We start from the raw sequence: 24,884 nt of genomic DNA on the forward strand, positions 1-24,884 counted from the left end.
ACCACAACCACTGCCACCGCTATCATCACTACTACAACCACCACCACTACACCACCACTACCACAACCACCGCCACCGCTATCACCACTACTACCACAACCACCGCTATCACCACTACCACCAACACCACTACACCACCACCACTACCAAAAACAGACGAGGAACCCCCGTATAGCCTTAACAGACTGTTGGGGGAAAAGTTGTTCGCAAGCACCTATGAAGGCGGGAACAGTACACGAGGGGGTGGGTGGCCAGCACCACACCCGACCGCCTTTGTATCTCTAGTGGCAATGTTTGCTATACACCGCACCAGGTAATAATTTAAAGCTGAGTCGACCTCGAGGAGGCCCAGGAACGGTTCAAATAATCGTCACTGGTCTTGACCGTGAGCGGGAATCGAACTCGGGTCACCGGGTTCATAGTTCAGCGCGCTGACCGCAACACCACCGCTCCACCACCACCGCTACACCTCTCCACTGGAGCTCTCTTTCTCACTCTCTCGGGGGGGGGTACTCGGTCTACTCTTCCACGCCAAGCAGACGCCGTTGGGGTAGGGGGGGGGGCGGCGTATCCACACTGTAGCTCCACCGCACGCAACCTGCCGACGGAGTGACAGAGCCGCGCTCGTTGAGAGCGACGCGCGACGAGGTTTCGGCTCAAACCGCGCTGAGCTGCGGCGTTGGGCACCGCGGGGGGCACGGGGATGGAGAGAGGCCGTCTCATCGGCTGGACGTCTGTGAAAAAAGAGCTTTGTAGCTTATCGGATTTCTCCGGTATAAATACTTCGTTCTGATGCCCGCCGTGACATCGCTGTCTGCCCAGGCATTGGGTCATATCCACTCCCTTTGCCAGAAGAATCGATTAAATTAAAAACCTACGTCTTATAGGAATTATGTCAACGTATGACGTATTGTTATTTGATTTTTTAACTCAGTTTTTTGCGTTGGTCTTTTCATCTTGCATCTCCATTTACAGCGGCATTCAATGCATTAATCCTAGTGTCAGGGGCGCCACGGTGGCTAGGAGATGTTAACAACCTCGCCTGGTATACAGGAGGTTGTGGGTTCGATCCCCACCCTGATGCCTGCTGCTGTATATTTGGAATTTGTGTGTCTTTTTCCCTTTGGTGGTCGCGTGGATTTTTCTCCCCGGGTTTTCCCTCCAAATTTATAATCAACGTGCATTCAGAGGATTTGGCTGCTATGAATTTCCACGCGATAAGCCACTCCGTCGGGCTATCATTGGTGGCCAGGTCTCGTCTGATAAAGAGCTATAAAGCTAAGCGGGGCGTTACCTGGTAAAATAAAAATAAAGTACAAATATATGAGTTACTGCTGAGCTCTGTGCAACGTTGATGTCTCCAAACCGCCGCTGGAGCGACGGTGGCACTAATCCGCGTTTCATTCCGAAAGTTTTAATCCGCAGACCTCTGCTGGAACATTTCACTCTCACCACCTCCGCCGTTGTTGTTGTGATGTTTTTTTTTTCCGCTCTGTTGCAGGAGACGGCCGGCCGCCTGCTGTTATGATGTTTGATATTTACGCTGTTTGATATTTACGATGTTTAAACCCTGCGCGTTGATTCGAGCTAACAACTGCTTTTGATGTCACCCGTGTTTAACTCTGCGCTTTGATTTGCTGCAGTCGAACATATTTGCCGCGATGTAATATTCACGACATTTAACCATGCCGTTACAATACGTTTACCGTATTCTACGGATTTACAAGACACACTTTGAAATATTTGATTTTAAAGCAAAAGTTACAATATGTTACGTGTCTCAGCCCGCGTGCCACTCATGCCACTGACCGCACAGGAGATGTTCCACCGGTACTGCGCATAAACTCAAGTGAAAAAAAACCTCATTGTTTTCGCTCGGAATGCGACGACGCACCGTGAAGCGCCGCTTGCCGGTACCGCCGTGGCGTTGAGCGCTGGTCTAGCCAGCACCACGCGCCCGGCCCGGCGCTGTGGGCTCATAGCCCGGGTTACCGTAGGGCCCCGTGGTCCGCCGCGTGGCCTGCGTCGCGTTAAACCCCGCGGGTGAAAAAAACGTCGTTGATTTTTTTTTTCAAAAATAACACGAAAAATCTCGTGTTGGGAGGGGAGGAGTGTGGTATATAATATATAAATTTATTTTATAAATGTGTCGTTAAACCCGCCACCACCCGACACAGCAAATTAGTAAGGGCTGTCACGTAAACAGCCGATTCGTTAAGCGATCTATCTGGCTGTCCGCATGATGATGCTAGTTGTAATTACTGGCGAAACGTCGCACTCAGATTGTAAATGTCGTGGATTTGCTCTCCCAACACACCGGTTAGTGCTGTACTAGTAACGAATTGGCATGTTCCATTTAAATTATTTATGCAATCTAACCCCAAAAAACCTATACTATGGATGATATTGGTGGCGAAAGCCAACTTCACGTTAAACGGGCGGGGGGGGGGGGGTAACATCGGTGAGTGGGACGGTCGGTATTTTAATCCATCCGGGCTAAGGCCCGTTGATGGGGAAAGACGCTGTGCGCCTGAGAGGCGGCACATTCGATGCAAGCGACGCCACCTGACCTTCTGCCGCGCCTTTCATCCGGGAGAATAACGGCGGTCATGTTTGATCAACTCCTGTTGGAAAATGAGACTTCAGGTCTCTCAATAATAGTAATAATAAATATATAATGCGAGTTGAACGCGCTGGCTTTCGCAACCAATATCATTCATAATAAAGGTTTTTGGGATAGATCGCGTAAGTGTAAATGTGTCGTAAACCTCCAGTAAGGTTTGTCACGTAAACAAAGCGCCGATTAGTGACTACGTCAGCCCACCGGTGTGTTGGAGAGTAAATCCACAACATTTACAATCTGATTAGTTCGACGTTTCGCTGGTAATTACATCAACCGGCATCATCGGGCGAACTGGCAGAATAGTGAAGCAATGCACCTGCTTCCCGTCTTAAATAGAGAAAGATGATGTCATCAAATTATTTATAATACGAGTTCACAGCCCTTTGTAAATCCACTGCCGGATGAAAGCCTTCCATCATGTGATGTGGATTCATGGGGAGTTGCTCAAGCATCCTGGGCTTAAAAGAAGAACATTGCGTTGAATATTGGAATTGAGTGTAAGAAACTAATAAAAAGTATGTTTTTCAAAAAATATCAGACAAAATGTAACATTTAAATTCGTGTGTGCAAGTTGGTGCCACATAGAGCCAGTATCGTTCATTTAACCGCGAGATTAAATAAACCCGATGACATGTGTGAAACGCCGTTGCCTCTTTGATAAGAGTGACCTGGGACCCATATCTTAAACAGATGGCCATTTAACCCATAACATCTGTCAGTTCACCAGCATTAATTTTGAAGCAGGCCCTGATTCTGCTGATGAGACACCGTCCGGCGAAAACTGGTCCAGAATTTTGCCTGCATTTGAACCAATGCCGCTGGAATGTACGCACTCCCAGAAGGCCGTTGGGCAGATGGGTAATGTAAGAAATGATTTTTTTTTAATATATAAATGGGGAGAGAGACGGATACACAGTGTCGGCTAATCTATTTTTAAATCCTTTATATTAAGTTCACTTGCTTGCTTGCTTGCGCGCTTACGACCGTGCAAATCTTTCGGTCATTTTTTAACCCACTTCCCATGATCCAATCGAGCTGACATTTTGCACACAGACTCGTTGTGCGTGACAATTTATTCTCGTGAAAATATTTTTCCAAAATTTTCCACTTTTTAGGAAAAAAAAAATTGCATATTTGATTAAAAATACCAATGTGATAAAAATGAAACGGTTACTCAAGAAAAACAGAAATGAATAATAAAATAAAACCGATGCCACGCATATAAAGGATTTATAGTGAAAAACTTTGTTTTTACGGGTTAATTTTTTTTCTGCGTGGCAAGTGATTCGGTGATTTCGCCGCCGCGTTCCGCGTCGGCAGCGGCGCGCAATCACAAAAGCCAACAACCAAACGCTCAACGCGTTCGTAAAATAACAATGTGTGAGGCCTTAAAAGGAAACAGAATGTATAATGGGTGACAATTGGCGAAACTGCCCTCCCGCACGGCTCATGAAGCCGGGGCCATGTGTTTTTTTAATAGGCTGAAACTTAGCCTATTAAATAGTTTAAAGGCCACTACGCAGCTGTTATTGATGAATGAGTTGAGTTTTTCTCCACCACTTTGTCCATTAATAATCTCCACAACGACGCCAGTGATTTAATTCACTCCAATTTTGAGGATAAAAAACCTAAACACGTGTATATATATATACTATTTACATTTAAAACAACCGCGACCAAATGTAAACTTCATTCAATTTTGACAAAGATTGAACCGGGCTAAAGCAAATAAGATTCAAATGTGGTTTAACACAGTTTTCTTTGGTTAGATCACGATCTAACCCAAAAAAAAACTGTATCTAACCTAAAAAAAACCTGTATTATGGAAGATTAAAATTTGCAATAAAAACTAAATATTCAATGCGAAAAAAATTATGTCATTTTCGGAAAGGAAAGTCATTAGCGGTGAGCTTACCTTCCCATAACAATCTTAAATTTTAAATGGATTAAAAAGTAAACTTTCTTGTTATTTATTTTGTTTACCACGTATCCTTCTCGTGCTATTCGTTGCACACTGATGCACTTTATTTAGTGCTCGCGGTCACGATTTACTCTGCTCAGTCGGCGTTCGCCGCTGAGGGGGTGACGGGTTTCTTGTTTTCATTCCTGTTTGTTGAAATTCCTGTGTATTTCATTCCAGTTTTCATTCCTTTTTTCATTCCTGTTCGCTCCGTGCTCCCCCGGCACCGTTCCCCGCTACGATCACTGTGGGCGTGATGGGTTTCTTGTTTTCATTCCTGTTTTTTTTTCCATTCCTGTTTGTTTCATTCCAGTTTTCATTCCTTTTTTCATTCCTGTTCGCTCCGTTATCCTCCCGGCACCGTTACCGTTCCCCGCCGCAATCGCTGAGGGTGTGATGGGTTTCTTGTTTTCATTCCCCTTTGTTTTCATTCCTATTTTCATTCACGTTCGTTCCATGCCCTCCGCCCCCTGCCCCGGTACCGTTCCCGCTCCGCTGTAATGTGCTGATTTATTTGATTTGTTTGAGGCAATCGCGAGGCGAATGGAGAAAATTTGCAACGGGGAAATTCGTGATGAAATGTTCACGGATTGCCTGAGGCATAGCCGGGTTATACGGTCAAAAAACAAACCGAATAATTCCGCACGGAGGTTTAAGCATCAAACGTTACTGCTGTCATCAAGGGGAGAAAAAAAAAGGAAACAGATGCGTCTCTCGGATTAAATATTCATCAGCACGTTAAATGAGGGTAATGCTGCATAATAATAATACTACTGAGGGCCACGCACAGCCGCCCAAAGCCAGCCACACGGGGCTCCGTGAGTTATTAACATTCCTCGCCGTTTACATTAAGAGTCAGATATTAGAATTGTCGCTCAGAGTTAAGTTGCCCCTCGACATTCGCTGGATTGTGAATGACTCCTCATGGAATCACGTGACGTCCACACAGCAACACTCAGCCTGCCCGTGTCCCGTCCCCTCGGTTACAGCTCTTCTGCACAGCGCCGTGAGTGAGTGAGCTCGCTCGCTCGCGAGTGAGTGAGTGAATGAGCGAGCGAGCGGGGTGAATGAGTGAGTGAGCGAGTGAGTGAAAGAGTGAGAGAGTGAGCGAGCGAGCGAGTGAGCGAGCGAGAGAGTGAGCGAGCGAGTGAGTGATCTCGTTCGCGAGCGAGCGTGTGAGTGAGTGCTCACGCTATCTCCTGGCGAGCGCAGCTTGTAGAAGGGCTGCACGTAGAACCACGAGCCCTCGTTGCCCGCGCCGTCGAGCGTCACGCGCATGGCGTTCTTCTCGAGCAGCGCCGGCAGCCGCTTGTTCACCGTCAGGTACTTGTTGCTCTTGATGTGCAGCAGCTGGGCGAGGCGCGGGCGGGCGGGAGAAGGAGTGGGACACACGCGTGGAAGAAGACGAGTAAGAACACACCCCCTTTACACCATTGGAACCTCATTTGGCAGTAAAAAAATATGATGATTGGTTTTTTACCCTTCTATGTGGCAACAAAACTGACACCTTTTTTTAACAAGGAGTCATGTTTACATAGACCACAATACCTGCAGTCATAATGCAAACAAAAAACATAACTCTAATTATGTGCACTGTCCTTGAAGTTGATTGGTCCACACCCGAGACGGCTTTCTTTAGAGCCTAGTCTCACACGGGTGTGGACCGATCAACTTCAAGGACAGTGCACACATTATCAGAGTTATGTTTTTGTTTGCATTATGACCGCAGGTATTGTGGTCTATGTAAACATGACTCCTTGTAAAAAAGGTGTCAGTTTTGTTGCCAGATAGAAGGGTAAAAAAACAATTATCATATTTTTTTACTGGCAAATGAGGTTCCAATGGTGAGGAGGAGGTTGTTAACAAGAATCAAGATTGACATCAAAGGGCAAAGTCGTCGATGCCACCTCCGTGCCTCCACGCTACCAACGTGGTCAACCGTCTGCCGGGTTTCGCGGCCGTTGCACCGTAGACGCGTGACCGCCAAGATCTGCCCGAATAGCCTCCCACCAACTCTTCTCTTTGGCTCACACAGAGACCCCCCGCCCCCCATAGACTCACACAGAGACCCATTGACTCACACAGAGACCCATTGACTCACACAGATACCCATAGACTCACAGAGAGACCCATTGACTCACACAGAGACCCATTGACTCACATAGAGACCCATTGACTCACACAGAGACCCATAGACTCACACAGAGACCCATTGACTCACACAGATACCCATAGACTCACAGAGAGACCCATAGACTCACACAGAGACCCATTGACTCACACAGATACCCATAGACTCACACAGAGACCCATAGACTCACACAGAGACCCATAGACTCACACAGAGACCCATTGACTCACACAGATACCCATAGACTCACACAGAGACCCATTGACTCACACAGATACCCATTGACTCACACAGAGACCCATAGACTCACACAGAGACCCATAGACTCACACAGAGACCCACAGACTCACACAGAGACCCATAGACTCACACAGAGACCCATTGACTCACGCAGAGACCCATAGACTCACACAGAGACCCATTGACTCACGCAGAGACCCATAGATTCACACAGAGACCCATACACACACACAGAGACCCATAGACTCACACAGAGACCCATAGACTCACACAGAGACCCATTGACTCACACAGAGACCCATTGACTCACACAGAGACCCATTGACTCACACAGAGACCCATTGACTCACACAGATACCCATAGACTCACACAGAGACCCATAGACTCACACAGAGACCCATAGACTCACACAGAGACCCATTGACTCACACAGAGACCCATAGACTCACACAGAGACCCATTGACTCACACAGATACCCATAGACTCACACAGAGACCCATAGACTCACACAGAGACCCATAGACTCACACAGAGACCCATTGACTCACACAGATACCCATAGACTCACACAGAGACCCATTGACTCACACAGATACCCATTGACTCACACAGAGACCCATAGACTCACACAGAGACCCATAGACTCACACAGAGACCCACAGACTCACACAGAGACCCATAGACTCACACAGAGACCCATTGACTCACGCAGAGACCCATAGACTCACACAGAGACCCATTGACTCACGCAGAGACCCATAGATTCACACAGAGACCCATACACACACACAGAGACCCATAGACTCACACAGAGACCCATAGACTCACACAGAGACCCATTGACTCACACAGAGACCCATTGACTCACACAGAGACCCATTGACTCACACAGAGACCCATTGACTCACACAGATACCCATAGACTCACACAGAGACCCATAGACTCACACAGAGACCCATAGACTCACACAGAGACCCATTGACTCACACAGATACCCATAGACTCACACAGAGACCCATTGACTCACACAGATACCCATTGACTCACACAGAGACCCATAGACTCACACAGAGACCCATAGACTCACACAGAGACCCACAGACTCACACAGAGACCCATAGACTCACACAGAGACCCATTGACTCACGCAGAGACCCATAGACTCACACAGAGACCCATTGACTCACGCAGAGACCCATAGATTCACACAGAGACCCATACACACACACAGAGACCCATAGACTCACACAGAGACCCATAGACTCACACAGAGACCCATTGACTCACACAGAGACCCATTGACTCACACAGAGACCCATTGACTCACACAGAGACCCATTGACTCACACAGATACCCATAGACTCACAGAGAGACCCATAGACTCACACAGAGAGCCATTGACTCACACAGATACCCATAGACTCACAGAGAGACCCATAGACTCACACAGAGACCCATTGACTCACACAGATACCCATAGACTCACAGAGAGACCCATAGACTCACACAGAGACCCATTGACTCACGCAGAGACCCATAGACTCACACAGAGACCCATTGACTCACACAGATACCCATAGACTCACAGAGAGACCCATAGACTCACACAGAGACCCATTGACACACACAGAGTTTCCCATAGACTAACACAGAGACCCAGATACTCACACAGAGACCCATTGACTCACACAAAGACCCATTGACTAACGCAGAATCTCCCAGACTCACACAGAGACCCATAGACTCAGACAGAGACCCATTGACTCACACAGAGACCCATAGACTCACACTGACCCAGAGACTCACGCAGAGACCCATAGACTCACACAGAGACCCATTGACTCACGCAAAGTCTCCCATAGACTCACACCGAGACTCATAGACTCACACAGAGACCCATTGACTCACACAGAGACCCATTGACTCACGCAGAGTCTCCCATAGACTCACACAGAGACCCATAGACTCACACAGAGACCCATAGACTCACACAGAGACCCGTAGACCCACCCAGAGTCTCCCTTAGACTCACACAGAGACCCATAGACACACACAAAGACCCATAGACTCACACAGAGACCCAGAGACTCACACAGGGAGCACCCCAAAGGTCTCCAACCATATTCTCTTATGTCGTGGGGAGCAAGGGGGTGCCTTGCCAAAGCTCCGAGTTGGGGCCCCTGTGACAACCACCATGAGCTTTGTTTTCAACAACAGTATTGGGACCCCACCTGACAGCAAATAAAAAAAATGATAGCTCAACGAAGTGGCTTATCACCGTGCGGAAGAGTAGACCAAACGCCCTCTGGGGATTACTCTGGCAGAGGGAGGACCTTCTGCCCATAGTGCGACGGGGGGCGGGGGGGGTGAGCAGACAGATTGGCGAATGGGCGGTGGAGGTAGGAGGTTTATGTTCGGTGAATGCATTTAATTTGCTGTCACCTAAACACCCGTTAAGCCACGCGATCGACTGTGTGGAGGAGGGCGGTAGGTTAGGGCGCTGGGTAACTCCGCGTTGCTGGCCTTGAGGGCGGTTTTTGTTGTTGCTGTTGTTGTTTCGTTTAACAGAATAAATCTAAAGCTGAATCGACAATCGAATTTGCGAGCAGCGGGGGTGTGAAATTGCCGCTCTCATTTCAAAGCCCCCCGGGACCTGGCCGCTCCAAGACTTAATGAGATTATTTGCAACGTCACATCGCCTTCAACCCTCCCTCCCTCCCTCCCCCGCCACTGACTCTGAACGGCAAACACCGCGGCGGTTTCAAACACGGGAGGAGCTGTGTGGATCGTAAATGAAACACGTAGCCAAACTTTGGTGGATGGGTTAGATTTTTTTAAATCCTTTATATTAAGTTCACTTGCTTGCTTGCTTTGCGCGCTTACGACCGTGCAAATCTTTCGGTCGTTTTTTAACCCACTTCCCGTGATCCAATCGAGCTGACATTTTGCACACACACTCGTTGTGCGTGACAATGTATTTTCGTGAAAAATGTTTTCCAAAAGTTTTACACTGTTTAGGAAAAAATAAATTATATTTAATTACCAATTGCTTAATGGTGGCAGCCATTCATCTGACCCATAGGTGGCAGCCATCTCAAGCCAGAGGACGAGAGGACTCTAGCCGCCACGCATATAAAGGATTTATAGTGAAAAACTTTGTTTTTACGGGTAAATTTTTTCCGTGGTTCGTTAATGTACGGTGTGGCCAACAAAGTTACGATCGAAAAAAAAAAATCATTGCAACCGGGTCCTGTCCGGGTTTCAGTAAACGGAGTGGCGGACGTTACACGCAAAGTGCTTGGCTACGAATGAACCACGATATCTCGCTGATCTCGTCATGGAGCATAAACCACGATCACGCGAACTCTCCGCTCATCCTCGCAGCATCGAGCAAAGACGGCGCTCACCGCATCATCGCCCGGCGCTTTCAGATGCGCTGCTGCTTCTGCGGCCGTCTGGAACGCTCTTCCTTCCGATATTAGGAAGCCACTGGAGCTATGGCACTTTTAAATCATCGAGATTGACAAACTAATTTCTTTAGAACTGCTTTTCGTGTTTAGTTTGCTGACCTTCCGCCGCACCTCCGATTCGCACGGTTGGCTAAGTAAGGTGCGAAGGAAGTTCAACGTACATAAATACGAATGATCATACCTAGGCCAATATTTAGCGGATGAATGGAATTCTGGAACACGTCCCGGATGTCTTCACGCTTTCCGTCCGAAGGTGGCGTTAACGATACACGCGGAGGGAGAGCGAGTTTTATTTATTCGTTATTTTCACATACTCTCTTGACTGCAAACACAACCGCTTAATAATTTTGTTCCAACTCTAAGGACAATATCGACGAGCAGATCGGGGTTCCAATTCCCAGGCACCGCGCGGGAGGAGTTGAGTGTTCTCCACCGTTAACGAGATGCGTTCAGCGGGGAACGGAATTGGGAGGTCGATTCTTGTTTGTGTAAAAAAGAAAAAAAGGTCGAAGTGATTTCCTGCCGCTCAAGGGACGAGCCGATGGCTTGGTGGCCGTCTCAGAGGTGAGATGTTAACTACCTCGCCTGGTATACAGGAGGTCGTGGGTTCGACCCCGACACTGACGCCTGCTGCTGTATATTAACTACCTCGCCTGGTATACAGGAGGTCGTGGGTTCCATCCCGACCCTGACGCCTGCTGTATATTAACTACCTCGCCTGGTATACAGGAGGTCGTGGGTTCCATCCCGACACTGACGCCTGCTGTATATTAACTACCTCGCCTGGTATACAGGAGGTCGTGGGTTCCATCCCGACCCTGACGCCTGCTGTATATTAACTACCTCGCCTGGTATACAGGAGGTCGTGGGTTCCATCCCGACCCTGACGCCTGCTGTATATTAACTACCTCGCCTGGTACACAGGAGGTCGTGGGTTCCATCCCGACCCTGACGCCTGCTGTATATTTGGAGTTTGCGTGTCTCTCTCTCTCTCCCCGTTGTCGCGAGGATTTTTCTTTGGGGTCCTCCGGGTTTTTCTCTCCACATTTAGAAACGTGCGTTTTAGAATATTTGGCTGCTATACATTTCCACCCGACGATAAGCCACTTCGTTGAGCTATATAGCTCCATAGTTTCAGCTATATAACTCAGTGGGCCTGACCTGCAATTAAAAAAGAATAGTAGATAAAAAAATATCTCCCGCTCACGGCTCTCTGAGATACCAGTGGAAATTCCGCATTTCCATCGGACACAGCCACCATCAACTTCCCCGCAAAGTGATCCGTTATTTTATCGACCCGCCCACCGCGGGTGATGATGTGCCGAGTCGACCTTTCGATTGCTCGCCACTCGCTCGCTCAACCGCTGGAGCAACCCGACCAGGTTTTGCGAACCGCAGGCCTCAACGAAAATACAATTCCTTGAATCCCCCACGGGGACCTCACGCCACAAGAGATCAGAGAGAGGCCGCCACAAGGCAATGATCTCTGATAATGGAATCGTCGCACGGCCGCTCGTGACCCCCCTGGTCCTGCCCCGTACGCGCGTGTGTACGCAGCCAGCCGTGCCAATCGGAGAGGCGCGGGGGAAGGACAGCGAACTGAAGACGAAAGGCAGTTCTCAAGAAATTATCTAAAAACGCAGAGCTCTCGATGGCTTCCGAATGTCGGTAGGGAGAGCGTTCCAAGACAAACACAGGTGCACGGTTTGAATTCAGCGGCCGCCCTGATTAATACTGCGGCGTTTGTAAACCCTGGACAAGAGTGCCGATCGAGGTCGAGCGGAGAAAGCCCGACAGTCACGGAGTGGATCGTGACGTCGTCGCTCACAGAAGTTTAGCGTTTAACAACCGCCCAAAATTTCTTTAGCAGTGACCCATGTCGTGCTCCCCCCGTCCCCCCCACCGCCCCCCCACCACCCCCCACCACTCCGATGACCCCATGACCCCGTGCCCCCCCTCCCCCCCCACCTGCACGACGTTGCCGTACTGGATGACGGTCCCCAGCAGCTTCCGGTTCTCCGTCTCGTTTTGCTTTTTCTCCAGCTCGGCGGCGTGCTGCGTGCGCACACACACAAAAGACAAAGGACCCCCGCGTAGCCTTCAACGCGCTGTCAGGGGGCAAGTGGTGCTCCGGGAGTAGCACCGACGATGGAGGCTCGCAAGGTCACGTGCGGAGGCGGCCTGGCCAGCAACACGCCCGGCCGCCTTTGTCTCCCCGGTGGTGATGTTCAATTCGCATTGCGCAAGGTACTCGTTCAAGGCCGATTCGACCTAAGAGAGGCCGAGAACCGGTGCGGTGAACGAGAATCGAACTCGGGCTGCCGGGTTCCGAGCGCGACGCGCTGTTCGCTGCACCACCACTCCAAAGACGAAGATCCCCCTTATAGCCTTAACATACTGTAGGGGCAAGTGCTGTTAGTGAGCACCGATGAAGGTCGGCACGGCGCACGAAGGGGTGGGGGGCCAACACCACGCCCGGGCCGCCTTTGTCTCCCCGGTGCCGATGTTTACACACCGCACTAGGTACTTATTTAAGGCTGAGTCGACCTAGGGGTACAGATAATCGTCACTGGTGTTGGCCATAAGCGGGGAATTATAATCGGTTGGCCGGGTTCGTAGTGCTCACCGCCACAGCTCCCCACACACTCGCGCACACACGCACAATAAATAAACAGAAGCGTAAACACGGACATACACACACAATTAAACAGTCAACTACATTACCATGCAAGTGGGTACATAAACAAGAGCGTGGTGGGGGGAGGGGGGTAAACGTTCCCGTTTAATTAAAATTCAGAATCAGAATCTTTTTTTTAGAAGGCAGGAGGTGGAATCCGATGATCGATGAAGCTATTTTGTCACAGATGTCCAGTAAGGGGGGGGGGGGGGGGCGGGGGGGGGGTCAGCAAGTTACAAAAACACACAATCCCAAAATAATCACCAATGCAGAGTACCAACCATCATCATCAGCAGCAGCAGCAGCAGCAGGTATCAAGCAGCACCGTCCCTCCTCATCATCATCATCATCACCAGCAGCAGTGGCGGTCACGGAGGCATTTCGAAAGCCATCCTAATTTCTGTCAAAGTCGGCCGTCCGCTTGGGAATCGCTAACAGACAATTAGCGAGTTGGGGAGTGGGGGAGTGAGGAGGGAGTGGGGGGGGGGGCGGCTCGTGTGAGTGTCCGCGGCCATAAGACGAGCGATGATGAGGCCACCCGACCTCCGGTCGACCTCCGAGGATGGCCGTCTTCAGGTGCAACCGTCACAGCACGATAGCTGTATCACTTGATACGGCTATCGTGCTGTGACGGTTCCACCTGAAGACGGAAGCTTGTGTTGCCTCCGAAACGTCGTGATTTTTTCTTTAAATTTTTTTTTTATTAAGTTTTAATTTTTTACCTACGTGACTTTTACCGAAAAAAACCTAAGAATATGAATCCTTGCAGTCACGAAAGCTTCAAATCTAGAAGCTATTAGCGCCGTCCGTGCGGTGATCCACCAACCCTCGGTCGTCTCCACGGTGCCCGATCACGGGCCACGTGTGGCGAAGCCAAACCACCGCTGCCCCGGTGGACATCCGGCTCGGTTTTTAGCGTTCACCGGGCGAAAACCCAAGAGACCAAGACATCGGGTCTCACTTGCGCTACAGCACCGCAATAGTTCCGCTCACGACAATCACCATCATCATCACCACAATCACCACCATCATCTTTACACACAATCACCATCATCATCACCACAATTACCACCATCATCATCACCACAATCACCATCATCATCACCAAAATCACCATCATCATCTTCACCACATTTACCATCATCTTCACCACAATCACCATCATCATCACCAGAATCACCATCATCTTCACCACAATCACCATTCACATCTTCACCACAATCACCATCATCATCACCACAATCACCATCATCATCTTCACCACAATCACCATCATCATCACCACAATCACCATCATCATCTTCACCACAATCACCATCATCACCACAATCACCATCATCATCACCACAATCACCATCATCACCACAATCACCATCATCATCATCACCACAATCACCATCATCATCACCACAATTACCATCATCTTCACCACAATCAACATCATCATCACCACAATCACCATCATCACCACAATCATCATGATCATCTTCACCAGAATCACCATCATCTTCACCACAATCACCATTATCATCATCACTACAATCACCATCATCATCTTCACCACAATCACCATCATCATCACCACAATCACCATCATCATCATCATCACCACAATCACCATCATCATCTTCACCACAATCACCATCATCACCACAATCACCATCATCATCACCACAATCACCATCATCACCACAATCACCATCATCATCATCACCACAATCACCATCATCATCACCACAATTACCATCATCATCACCACAATCACCATCATCATCACCACCACAATCACCATCATCATCACCACAATCACCATCATCATCATCATCACCACAATCACCATCATCATCACCACAATCACCATCATCATCTTCACCACAATCACCATCATCATCTTCACCACAATCACGATCATCATCACCACAATCACCTTCATCATCTTCACCACAATCACCATCACCACAATCACCATCATCATCTTCACCACAATCACCACCATCATCATCACCACAATCACCATCATCATCACCACAATTACCATTATCATTTTCACTACAATCACCGTCATCATCAGCACAATCACCATCATCATCACCACAATCACCATCATCATCTTCACCACAATCACCATCATCATCACCACAATCACCATTCACATCTTCACCACAATCACCATCATCTTCACCACAATCACCATTATCATCATCACCACAATCACCATCATCATCACCACAATCACCATCATCATCTTCACCACAATCACCATCATCATCACCACAATCACCATTCACATCTTCACCACAATCACCATCATCATCACCACAATCACCATCATCATCTTCACCACAATCACCATCATCATCACCACAATCACCATCATCATCTTCACCACAATCACCATCATCACCACAATCACCATCATCATCACCACAATCACCATCATCACCACAATCACCATCATCATCATCACCACAATCACCATCATCATCACCACAATTACCATCATCTTCACCACAATCAACATCATCATCACCACAATCACCATCATCATCACCACAATCACCATCATCATCACCACAATCACCATCATCATCACCACCACAATCACCATCATCATCACCACAATCACCATCATCATCATCATCATCACCACAATCACCATCATCATCACCACAATCACCATCATCATCTTCACCACAATCACCATCATCATCTTCACCACAATCACGATCATCATCACCACAATCACCATCATCATCTTCACCACAATCACCATCACCACAATCACCATCATCATCTTCACCACAATCACCACCATCATCATCACCACAATCACCATCATCATCACCACAATTACCATTATCATTTTCACTACAATCACCGTCATCATCAGCACAATCACCATCATCATCACCACAATCACCATCATCATCGTCACCACATTTACCATCATCATCTTCACCACAATCACCATCATCATCACCACAATCACCATCATCCTCACCACAATCACCATCATCACCACCATCATCGTCATCTTGCCTTGAAGCAAAGGCAAGACACGAATCAACATCGTGGGTTCAGAGATGTTGGCTGCTAGAAAGGTCCACGCGATAAGCCACTTCTTTGTGGCCAAGTCGCTTCTGGGCATTACCTGGGAAAATGAATAAAATAAAGTTAAAATGTAGCATTCATTCGTGACCTGGGTATGTATTGCAAACCGTACGACTGTTAAAACGAAATCTGCGCCTCAACTTTCCTGGCTGGCTGCTGGCTGAGCTCCTCTCCACCGAAGCTAGCTGGGTAACTGGCTCAACGGGATGTTCCGTGAGGCAAACAAAGACTGAGTTGAAACTGTGGAATTAGAAGTTCAGAGGACGTTTAACAATAACGATAATAACCACACCAGAGACGCGAGAGTAACTAGTACAGGAGACTGACCACGGTTCATTTAAAACTCAACTCACGGTTTTTGTTAATGTGTGCCCCTATGAACGCAATTATTTATCCAGAATATTTTTTTACATCCTGGGGGGGGACATTTTTAATTACAATAATGATGATACCCTCAAGGTACATGTCATGTTTCCACCTTATATTATCTTGGCATCACGCGAGGACTGTGAAAAGCGCGTGAACACGACGACAGCCACCCCCCCGTCTCTTGCGTTCCGAAGCGTAAATAAAATAAACATCAAAATAAAGCAATATCCCCTTCGTGCAGACAAGAACCCAAGTCGGCAAGAGGCGTGTGGAAGCCGGGACTTGCGATTCATTTTTATTTCCACCCACGCTGATGGCATTTCCGGAACTCTCTGTTTCCCAGCTTCACCAAGACCCCCCCCATCACCCCCCCGCCTCCCGGTGAGGTTTAATGTATTTTATTCTGCTCATGACAACTCAATGTGATGCCCGACGCCACGGAATTGCAGATTTGCAACAGACATCAAGTCGAGAAGGAACGCAGCACGAGTGAATCAGAGACAGTAATATAATACTTTACGAGTCATTTATATATTTATATATGGTCTTAATGCGATATACGCAATAATCTCGATGCCGTACAGGTAGACCTCTTTGTCTTCTTGGTTCTTTCGGCAAAGTCACGTAGAAGGGAAAAAAATAATAAAAATAAAACATAATAAAATAATTCTCACGTTTCGGCCACAACGCAAGCAGCCGTCCTCAGGTGAAGAAGTATTTAATTATGTTTTATTTGTATTATTTTATTATTTCCCTTCTACGTGACTTTACCGAAAGAACCAAGAAGACGAATCCCTGCAGTCACGAAAGCTTTAAATCGAAATAGAACTCTTTGTATCAAATGTTAAAATAATAACGATTCGAGCAAGCCTCACACTGATGCTCATGAGCCACCGTGGGTCAAAAACGGTCCAGGATGTTTGCTTGTCCTGATTCAATGCTGCTGAAAATTCTGCACTGCCCAAGAGGAACGGCCGTGTGACCAATGGGATGTGTAAGACATTTTTATTTTATTTTGTACGTGGAGAGACGAATGCGTGCACGAGATAAAATTGCTTGCCGTTATTTCATTATCATCGGGATAATCTAAACTAATTTGTAGAGTGCCTGAAATCAAGGCGCTTGACGTAGCTTGCACGACGGCGACAGAATGGAATGATGTCGCTGGTAGGGACGGAGGTACAATTATTGAGGAATGAGTGACAGCGATAGAGGGGTGCTTGGGGGGTCACGGAAGAGTGGGGGAGAGACGGGAAGGAGTGGAGGGGCGAGGGAAGAGGAAGAGAATGGGCGATGGAGGAGAGGTGAGGGTTGAAGTGGAGGGGGACTGATTAATGTACAGGGGCAGTGCTGAGTCTATGGACAGTGCCGAGTCTCTGGGCAGTGCTGAGTCTATGGGCAGTGTTGAGTCTATGGGCAGTGTTGGGTCTATGGGTAGTGATGAGTCTATGGGCAGTGCTGAGTCTATGGGCAGTGCTGAGTCTATGGGCAGTGCTGAGTCTATGGGCAGTGTTGAGTCTATGGGCAGTGTTGAGTCTATGGGCAGTGCTGAGTCTATGGGCAGTGCTGAGTCTATGGGCAGTGCTGAGTCTATGGGCAGTGCTAAGTCTATGGACAGTGTTGAATCTATGGTGCAGTGCTGAGTCTATGGGCAGTGCTGAGTCTATGGACAGTGCTGAGTCTATGGGCAGTGTTGAGTCTATGGGCAGTGTTGAGTCTATGAGCAGTGCTGAGTCTATGGGCAGTGTTGAGTCTATGGGCAGTGTTGAGTCTATGGGCAGTGCTGAGTCTATGGGCAGTGTTGAGTCTATGGGCAGTGTTGAGTCTATAGGCAGTGCTGAGTCTATGGGCAGTGTTGAGTCTATGGGCAGTGTTGAGTCTATGGGCAGTGCTGAGTCTATGGGCAGTGTTGAGTCTATGGGCAGTGCTGAGTCTATGGGCAGTGTTGAGTCTATGGGCAGTGCTGAGTCTATGGGTAGTGTTGAGTCTATGGGCAGTGTTGAGTCTATGGGCAGTGTTGAGTCTATGGGCAGTGCTAAGTCTATGGGCAGTGTTGAGTCTCTGGGCAGTGTTGAGTCTATGGGCAGTGCTGAGTCTATGGGCAGTGTTGAGTCTATGGGCAGTGTTGAATCTATCGGCAGTGTTGAATATATGGTCAGTGTTGAGTCTATGGGTCTCAGTGTTGAGTCTATGGGCAGTGTTGAGTCTCTGGGCAGTGTTGAGTCTATGGGCAGTGTTGAGTCTATGGCCAGTGCTGAGTCTATGGGCAGTGTTGAATCTATGGGCAATGTTGAGTCTATGTGCATTTTGAGTCTATGGGCAGTGTTGAGTCTATGGACAGTGCTGAGTCTATGGGCAGTTTTGAGTCTATGGACAGTGCTGAGTCTATGGGCAGTGTTGAGTCTCTGGGCAGTGTTGAGTCTATGGACAGTGTTGAGTCTATGGGCAGTGCTGAGTCTATGGGCAGTGCTGAGTCTATGGGCAGTGTTGAGTCTATGGGCAGTGCTGAGTCTATAGACAGTGTTGAGTCTATGGGCAGTGTTGAGTCTATGGACAGTGTTGAGTCTATGGGCAGTGCTGAGTCTATGGGTAGTGCTGAGTCTATGGGCAGTGCTGAGTCTATGGGCAGTGTTGAGTCTATGGACAGTGTTGAGTCTATGGGCAGTGCTGAGTCTATGGGCAGTGCTGAGTCTATGGGCAGTGCTGAGTCTATGGGCAGTGTTGAGTCTATGGGTCACAGTATTTAGTCTATGGGCAGTGCTGAGTCTATGGGCAGTGTTGAGTCTATGGGTCTCAGTGTTGAGTCTATGGGCAGTGCTGAGTCTATGGGCAGTGCTGAGTCTATGGGTCTCAGTGTTGAGTCTATGGGCAGTGCTGAGTCTATGGGCAGTGTTGAGTCTATGGGCAGTGTTGAGTCACTGGGCAGTGCTGAGTCTATGGGCAGTGTTGAGTCTATGGGTCTCAGTGTTGAGTCTATGGGCAGTGCTGAGTCTATGGGCAGTGTTGAGTCTATGGGCAGTGTTGAGTCACTGGGCAGTGCTGCTCAATGTACAGGGGAAGTTGATTCCAGTGGAGGGGTGCAAGGTGGGAGAAGGGCCGAGCACGCGATCGGGCACGCGGAGAAGGAAGGACAGCGAGAGAGAGAGAGAGAAGATTGAGATTCTAAGATGACGAGAGGAGGGGACGTGGAAGTGGATGAGACAGACGAGGTGGGCCAAGGCCATGGGATTGATAATGCGTCGCTCATCGTCAAACATCCCGGAGAGTGCGACGAGCCCTTGCGAGCACACGCGGGAGAAAGAGAGGGGGGGGGGCGTGAAATGGAATTGTGAAGAAAATTGGATGAGTTATTAAAACCGATCGGAGCACAATCCAAGCCGGACATATAGGGAAGAACCTCCTACTCGCTCGACTCACCCGTCAACAACACCGTGAAACACGCGTGCTATGAAGTAGGGCCATTGCCTGAAACGTCGCCGATTATTTACATATTTATTTATATGTTAAGGACCGTGGCGTTGCCGACGGGCGCGTTGGATGATTTAGTTCCCAGTGCACGTGCACCACTGCTAACGCCGCAATATCCCCGTCACCAAATGCGATTTGTTTTTTGCCCTACATGTGGCACAGCTAAATAACAAAGACCAAAGATCCCCCCCACCCCACACCCCCCAACGTAAAGGCTGAACAGACATTTGGGGCAAGTACGTGGCGACGTCTGCACGTGCAACACAGTGCCACTGGCACTCATTTGAGGCTGCATTGGCCTAGGCCAGGGGTCGGCAACCTACGGCTCCGGAGCCGCATGCGGCTCTTGAAATACTGAATTTTGTACCGAATTGGAAAGAAATGGCTCTTCTTGTTATTTTGGTTGCCGACCCCTGGCCTAGGCGGAGGCGCTGGACCGGTAACGAATAATCATCGTCGCCGGCGTTGGTTGCCGAGACCGTGAATCGAACTCTGGTCATCCGGGTTCCTAGTGTAGTGGGCTAACCACTACACTATCGCTCCCCGCTAATATAAATATGATATATTTAACATATATAAAGATAAAGATCCCCCGTATAGCCTTAACAGACTGTAGAACCTATAAAGGCCAGCATGGCACACGAGGGGGTGGGTGGCCAACACCACGTCCCGCCGCCTTTGTCTCCCCAGTGACGATGTTTACACACCGCACCAGGTACTAATTTGAGGCTGAGTCGACCTAGGGGAGGCCCAACACTGGTTCAGATATTCGTCACCGATGTTGGCCGTGAGCGGGAATCAAACGCTGGTCGCCGGGTTCGTAGCGCAGCGCTAACTGCCTGCTCCACTACCGCTCCCCACACACGCACTCGATCACAGGCAGAATTAAATATATAGAGAATGAAATGCGTGGAATCTGCGTCTAAGAATAGCAGTGCATGTCTTCACCCGGGCAAGAAACTAATGATCTGGCGATGCTGCTGCTGCTGCAGGGAATCAAATCCAGGAATTCCCGGGTTCAGAGTGCCGTGCGCTAACCGCGGCGCCAGCGCTCCTCGCGAGCGCACGTAAACAAGGACTGCGGCACAGACAAGACGGGGCGGACACGGGAGACTGACGAGAGACGCACAAACAAGATTGCAGAGGACAACCGACGGCGCACGTCTGCCAAATGGAAAACGGCAGGGAGTGGAAGAAAAAAAATATTATCAAATCGCGGCCGGTGATGTCAAAACGAGCGCGCGTGTAATAATTCCTCGCCGGAGATTTGGGCAGCGGAGCGGTGGGAGAGCTGGGGGCCCAGGGGTGGGGTTGGTCGTGGGGGGGGGGGGGGCGTGTGGGGGGAACGGGGGCAGGATGTCTGCTCACCCACCTCTACCACTCGCAGCTGAGCGATATGAGATTGGGGTCCAAATAAATGTCTTAGGGTCCTAAAACATTTTGGCAGTAAAAATTCGGACGATTAAGCGATTTGGGTGTCCGCTTGCCGATTCCCTGTTGGCAGGGTGTGGGGTGGGGAGGGAGCGCACGATTGGCACGAGCAGAGCCGACCCATCGTTAACTCAACCCGCCTTAGGGCTCACTAATTCGTTTGACCGTTGAACTGCAAGGAGGTGAACATCCCTGGCGCGTCGCTTGTGGATATCCGATGGGACGTTGAGATCGGGGTGGGGGTGGATGGTGATGCCGGGCCTAGAATGTCTCACTCGCCTGATGGTGCCCCCCCCCCCCCCCACTGCGCTCCCATTCAAACACCGATCCATCGCCGGCAATGGCGTCGGAGTCGTGCCGCGCTAATGCCCGTGTCATTGTACGACGAACGGCCCCCTCGTATAAACCCACGAGTGGACGAAGGCCGGGGGCCCACGCCAGACGTTGAACTCCTCTCGCACGCGTGCCGTGGCCAACCATGATACATCGGAGGTGCCGGTGTGAGCGGGGGGAGGGGGGGATGGCGGACAACATAAGTAAACGCAATCTGCGTTTGCATAGCAGCCACCGTGGACCGCCCGGAGGGAGCGTCGCGTGTGACGATCCACAGTTCAAGACCCTGACCCCCAAAGAGAACCGCCGCGCGCCGCCGGGGTTGAATCAGAACGAGGGGAATGCGTGTGACGATTCACAGTTCAAGTCCCATAAACCTCCGCCCGGTCCGCCCACTCGCGACCCCACGACGCGATTTTGTGACCGACACGCAACTCGCGGATTCTTATTACTTAGACAAAAAACACTTCTCTGTGACTGAACTAAAACAAGTGAGAAGAGTTTTCCATAGTTATGAAACAAAGTCCATCAAATTATCTTGATGAAACACAGGATTTGGTCGTGAATATTGTATATTTGTGTATTAAAAAAACTACAAAATCCGAGGTTAAAGGCGCCAGATTTAGCCTTGCTCATCGGCATCAGTGCCACTGGATCAAGTTCCCTTCTCATTATAACGAGCCTCAAAACTTCGCCCCGTGCGATGAAAATGACTCGCAGAGAGGGCCGCCGTGACGGGCAGACGGAGCCACAGGCAGGACAACCTTCTTGGTAATTACAACGAGTTCAATTTGCCACGGCGCCACCGCTGCACAGCATTCGCTCGCCTTCGAAGAGAGAGAAAGAGAGAAGACGACTTAGAGGCACTAGGAGCAACCACAGACGAGCGGGGAAAACAGCAGCCAGACGGTGATTGCACCAAGCTCTGCGGTCCTCTACATATTCACGTGCTATATTCTTAAGTTTTTTCGGTAAAGTCACGTAGGTAAAAATAAATAAATTAATAAAAGTAAATTAAAAATAAAATAAAAATCACGACGTTTCGGAGGCAACACAAGCTTCTGTCTTCAGGTGAAACAGTCACAGCACGATAGCTGTATCAAGTGAGAAAAATTCCAAGAAAACCGTATTTCTTTTTACCTACGTCACTTTACCGAAAAAACCTAAGAATATGAATCCTTGCAGTCACGAAAGCTTCAAATGTAGAATTAATATTCACGTGCTATCAGCCAAATCGTGGGAAAAAGGAAAGAAAGACACCTGGGCACCTAGAAAGGAGCCAAAAAAACACGCGTGCGAGGGTGGGACACTCTATCCCGTACAGACGGAACAGGCGGAGTGCGCACGCTCCGCTGTACTGCTATCTGCTGGCAGAGGCAGGGCACGGGGCATCTCCGTGACGCCCACGGCAAGGCAGTTTCTCAACATCTGTGTGTGATCCGCCAACCCCCATCGCGGCCTCCGCAGTTCTGGATCGCGGGCAGCCCACGTGCAGCAGCGTAGCCACCATTGCCGGGCTTCAAGGTATTTCTGCCGCGCTGTCTGTGGTCATCACACGAGACTTACAATCCAGGGGACGCCGATTCAATCCTACTGTAATAAAGCTCTTTGAGACGACTTCTGGAATCCATCTTTTATTCACTTTGGGTTGCAGCTACTTCACGCTGCTGATAGGCAACGCGAAGGGACAGGTAGACCGAGAGAGACGCACTGCCACGTGGCAACTCGGAGCCCCGCTCTCGCGTGGCCCCTTCCTCCGTTCGTTCTCGTTCTGACCCAGTGTCGTTCCTCTCTACCCCTATTTAATACCCGGGTCACGTGGTACGCTTCAGCCAATCCTCGTTAGCCTGCATCGAATCTTCCAGGCTCCCTCGGCAGCTCCCGGGACCACGCCCCTGACTCATCTCCCCATTGGCTGAGGCCAAATCCAGCAAACCCAATCTCCATAGCTGTCACCCTTCCATCACGTCAGGGCCATGCCCCCAGGCTTCCCCCCATTGGCTGTAAACCAGGACCGGCAGAGCCAATCACCATGACAAGTTGTGATACGTCAGTGAGCCGGATATATTCTCATATTACACTACGATTCTCAAATGCCAAACCGCCTGCTGCCTCCAGGAGAAACGGCCGCACCGAAATTCGGCGGATCGGCAGTGCGTCGCACGTGGTGGGGTGAAGTGTGGGTACCCCCCCCGCACGCCTCTTCCCATGCTTCTTGGTTCTTTCGGTAAAGTCACGTGGAAGGGAAGTAATAAAATAATGGTGAGAATTATTTTATTATGTTTTATTTCTATTATTTTATTACTTCCCTTCCACGTGACTTTACCGAAAGAACCAAGAAGATGAATCTCTGCAGTCACGAAAGCTTTAAATCGAAATCTTCCCATGCTGTACATCTGACCAGAGTGGGAAGAGCAGACCACAATACCTGGCAGAGTTCGCCAGAGTGGTGGGGGGCGGGGGGGTCGGAGAGGGGGGGGGGGGGTGCTTCTGCAAACTCAGAGCCTCCGCCACGAGGAATCCACTCCTCGGCTCGCCGTAAACATCGCTCAGTACGAGTCATCCGCTCCCCACAGCGAACGCTCGAGCGTGTAGGTGTGTGTGCGTGTGTGTGTGAGCGAGTGTGTGTGTGTGGGCGTGTGTGTGTGTGCGTGTGTGTGTGCGTGTGTGTGTGAGCGAGTGTGTGTGTGTGCGTGTGTGTGTGAGCGAGTGTGTGTGTGTGAGCGAGTGTGTGTGCGTGTGTGTGTGAGCGAGTGTGTGCGTGTGTGTGTGAGCGTGTGTGTGTGAGCGAGTGTGTGTGTGTGCGTGTGTGTGTGTGCGTGTGTGTGTGTGGGCGTGTGTGTGTGTGCGTGTGTGTGTGCGTGTGTGTGTGAGCGAGTGTGTGTGTGTGCGTGTGTGTGTGAGCGAGTGTGTGTGTGTGCGTTGTGTGTGTGTGTGCGTGTGTGTGTGTGCATGTGGGTGGGTGGGTGGAGCGGTAGTGCTGTGGTTATCGTACTGCGCTACAAACCCGACGACCCGAGTTCGATTCCCGCTCACGGCCATCGCCGGTGTGGCGATAACCTTAACC

At 49.5% G+C, this 24,884-nt stretch overlaps 1 protein-coding gene across 2 annotated transcripts in view; it reads right to left on the reverse strand.

The window, feature by feature from the left end:
• The window catches only part of LOC144945596 (inositol 1,4,5-trisphosphate-gated calcium channel ITPR1-like), a 252,589-nt gene that overhangs the window by 181,121 nt on the left and 46,584 nt on the right, over positions 1-24,884 (reverse strand). For both annotated transcript variants that reach the window (XM_078874090.1, XM_078874089.1), the window contains exons 4-5: positions 12,397-12,483; positions 5,775-5,933 (exon numbers count right to left, since the gene is read on the reverse strand). In XM_078874090.1, the coding sequence (XP_078730216.1) occupies positions 5,775-5,933; positions 12,397-12,483 (246 nt within the window). The remainder of the gene's footprint in view (positions 1-5,774; positions 5,934-12,396; positions 12,484-24,884) is intronic.

The sequence above is a fragment of the Lampetra fluviatilis genome, chromosome 38 (genome assembly GCF_964198595.1).
Source record: "Lampetra fluviatilis chromosome 38, kcLamFluv1.1, whole genome shotgun sequence".
In the NCBI taxonomy this organism is placed as follows: Eukaryota; Metazoa; Chordata; class Hyperoartia; order Petromyzontiformes; family Petromyzontidae; genus Lampetra; species Lampetra fluviatilis.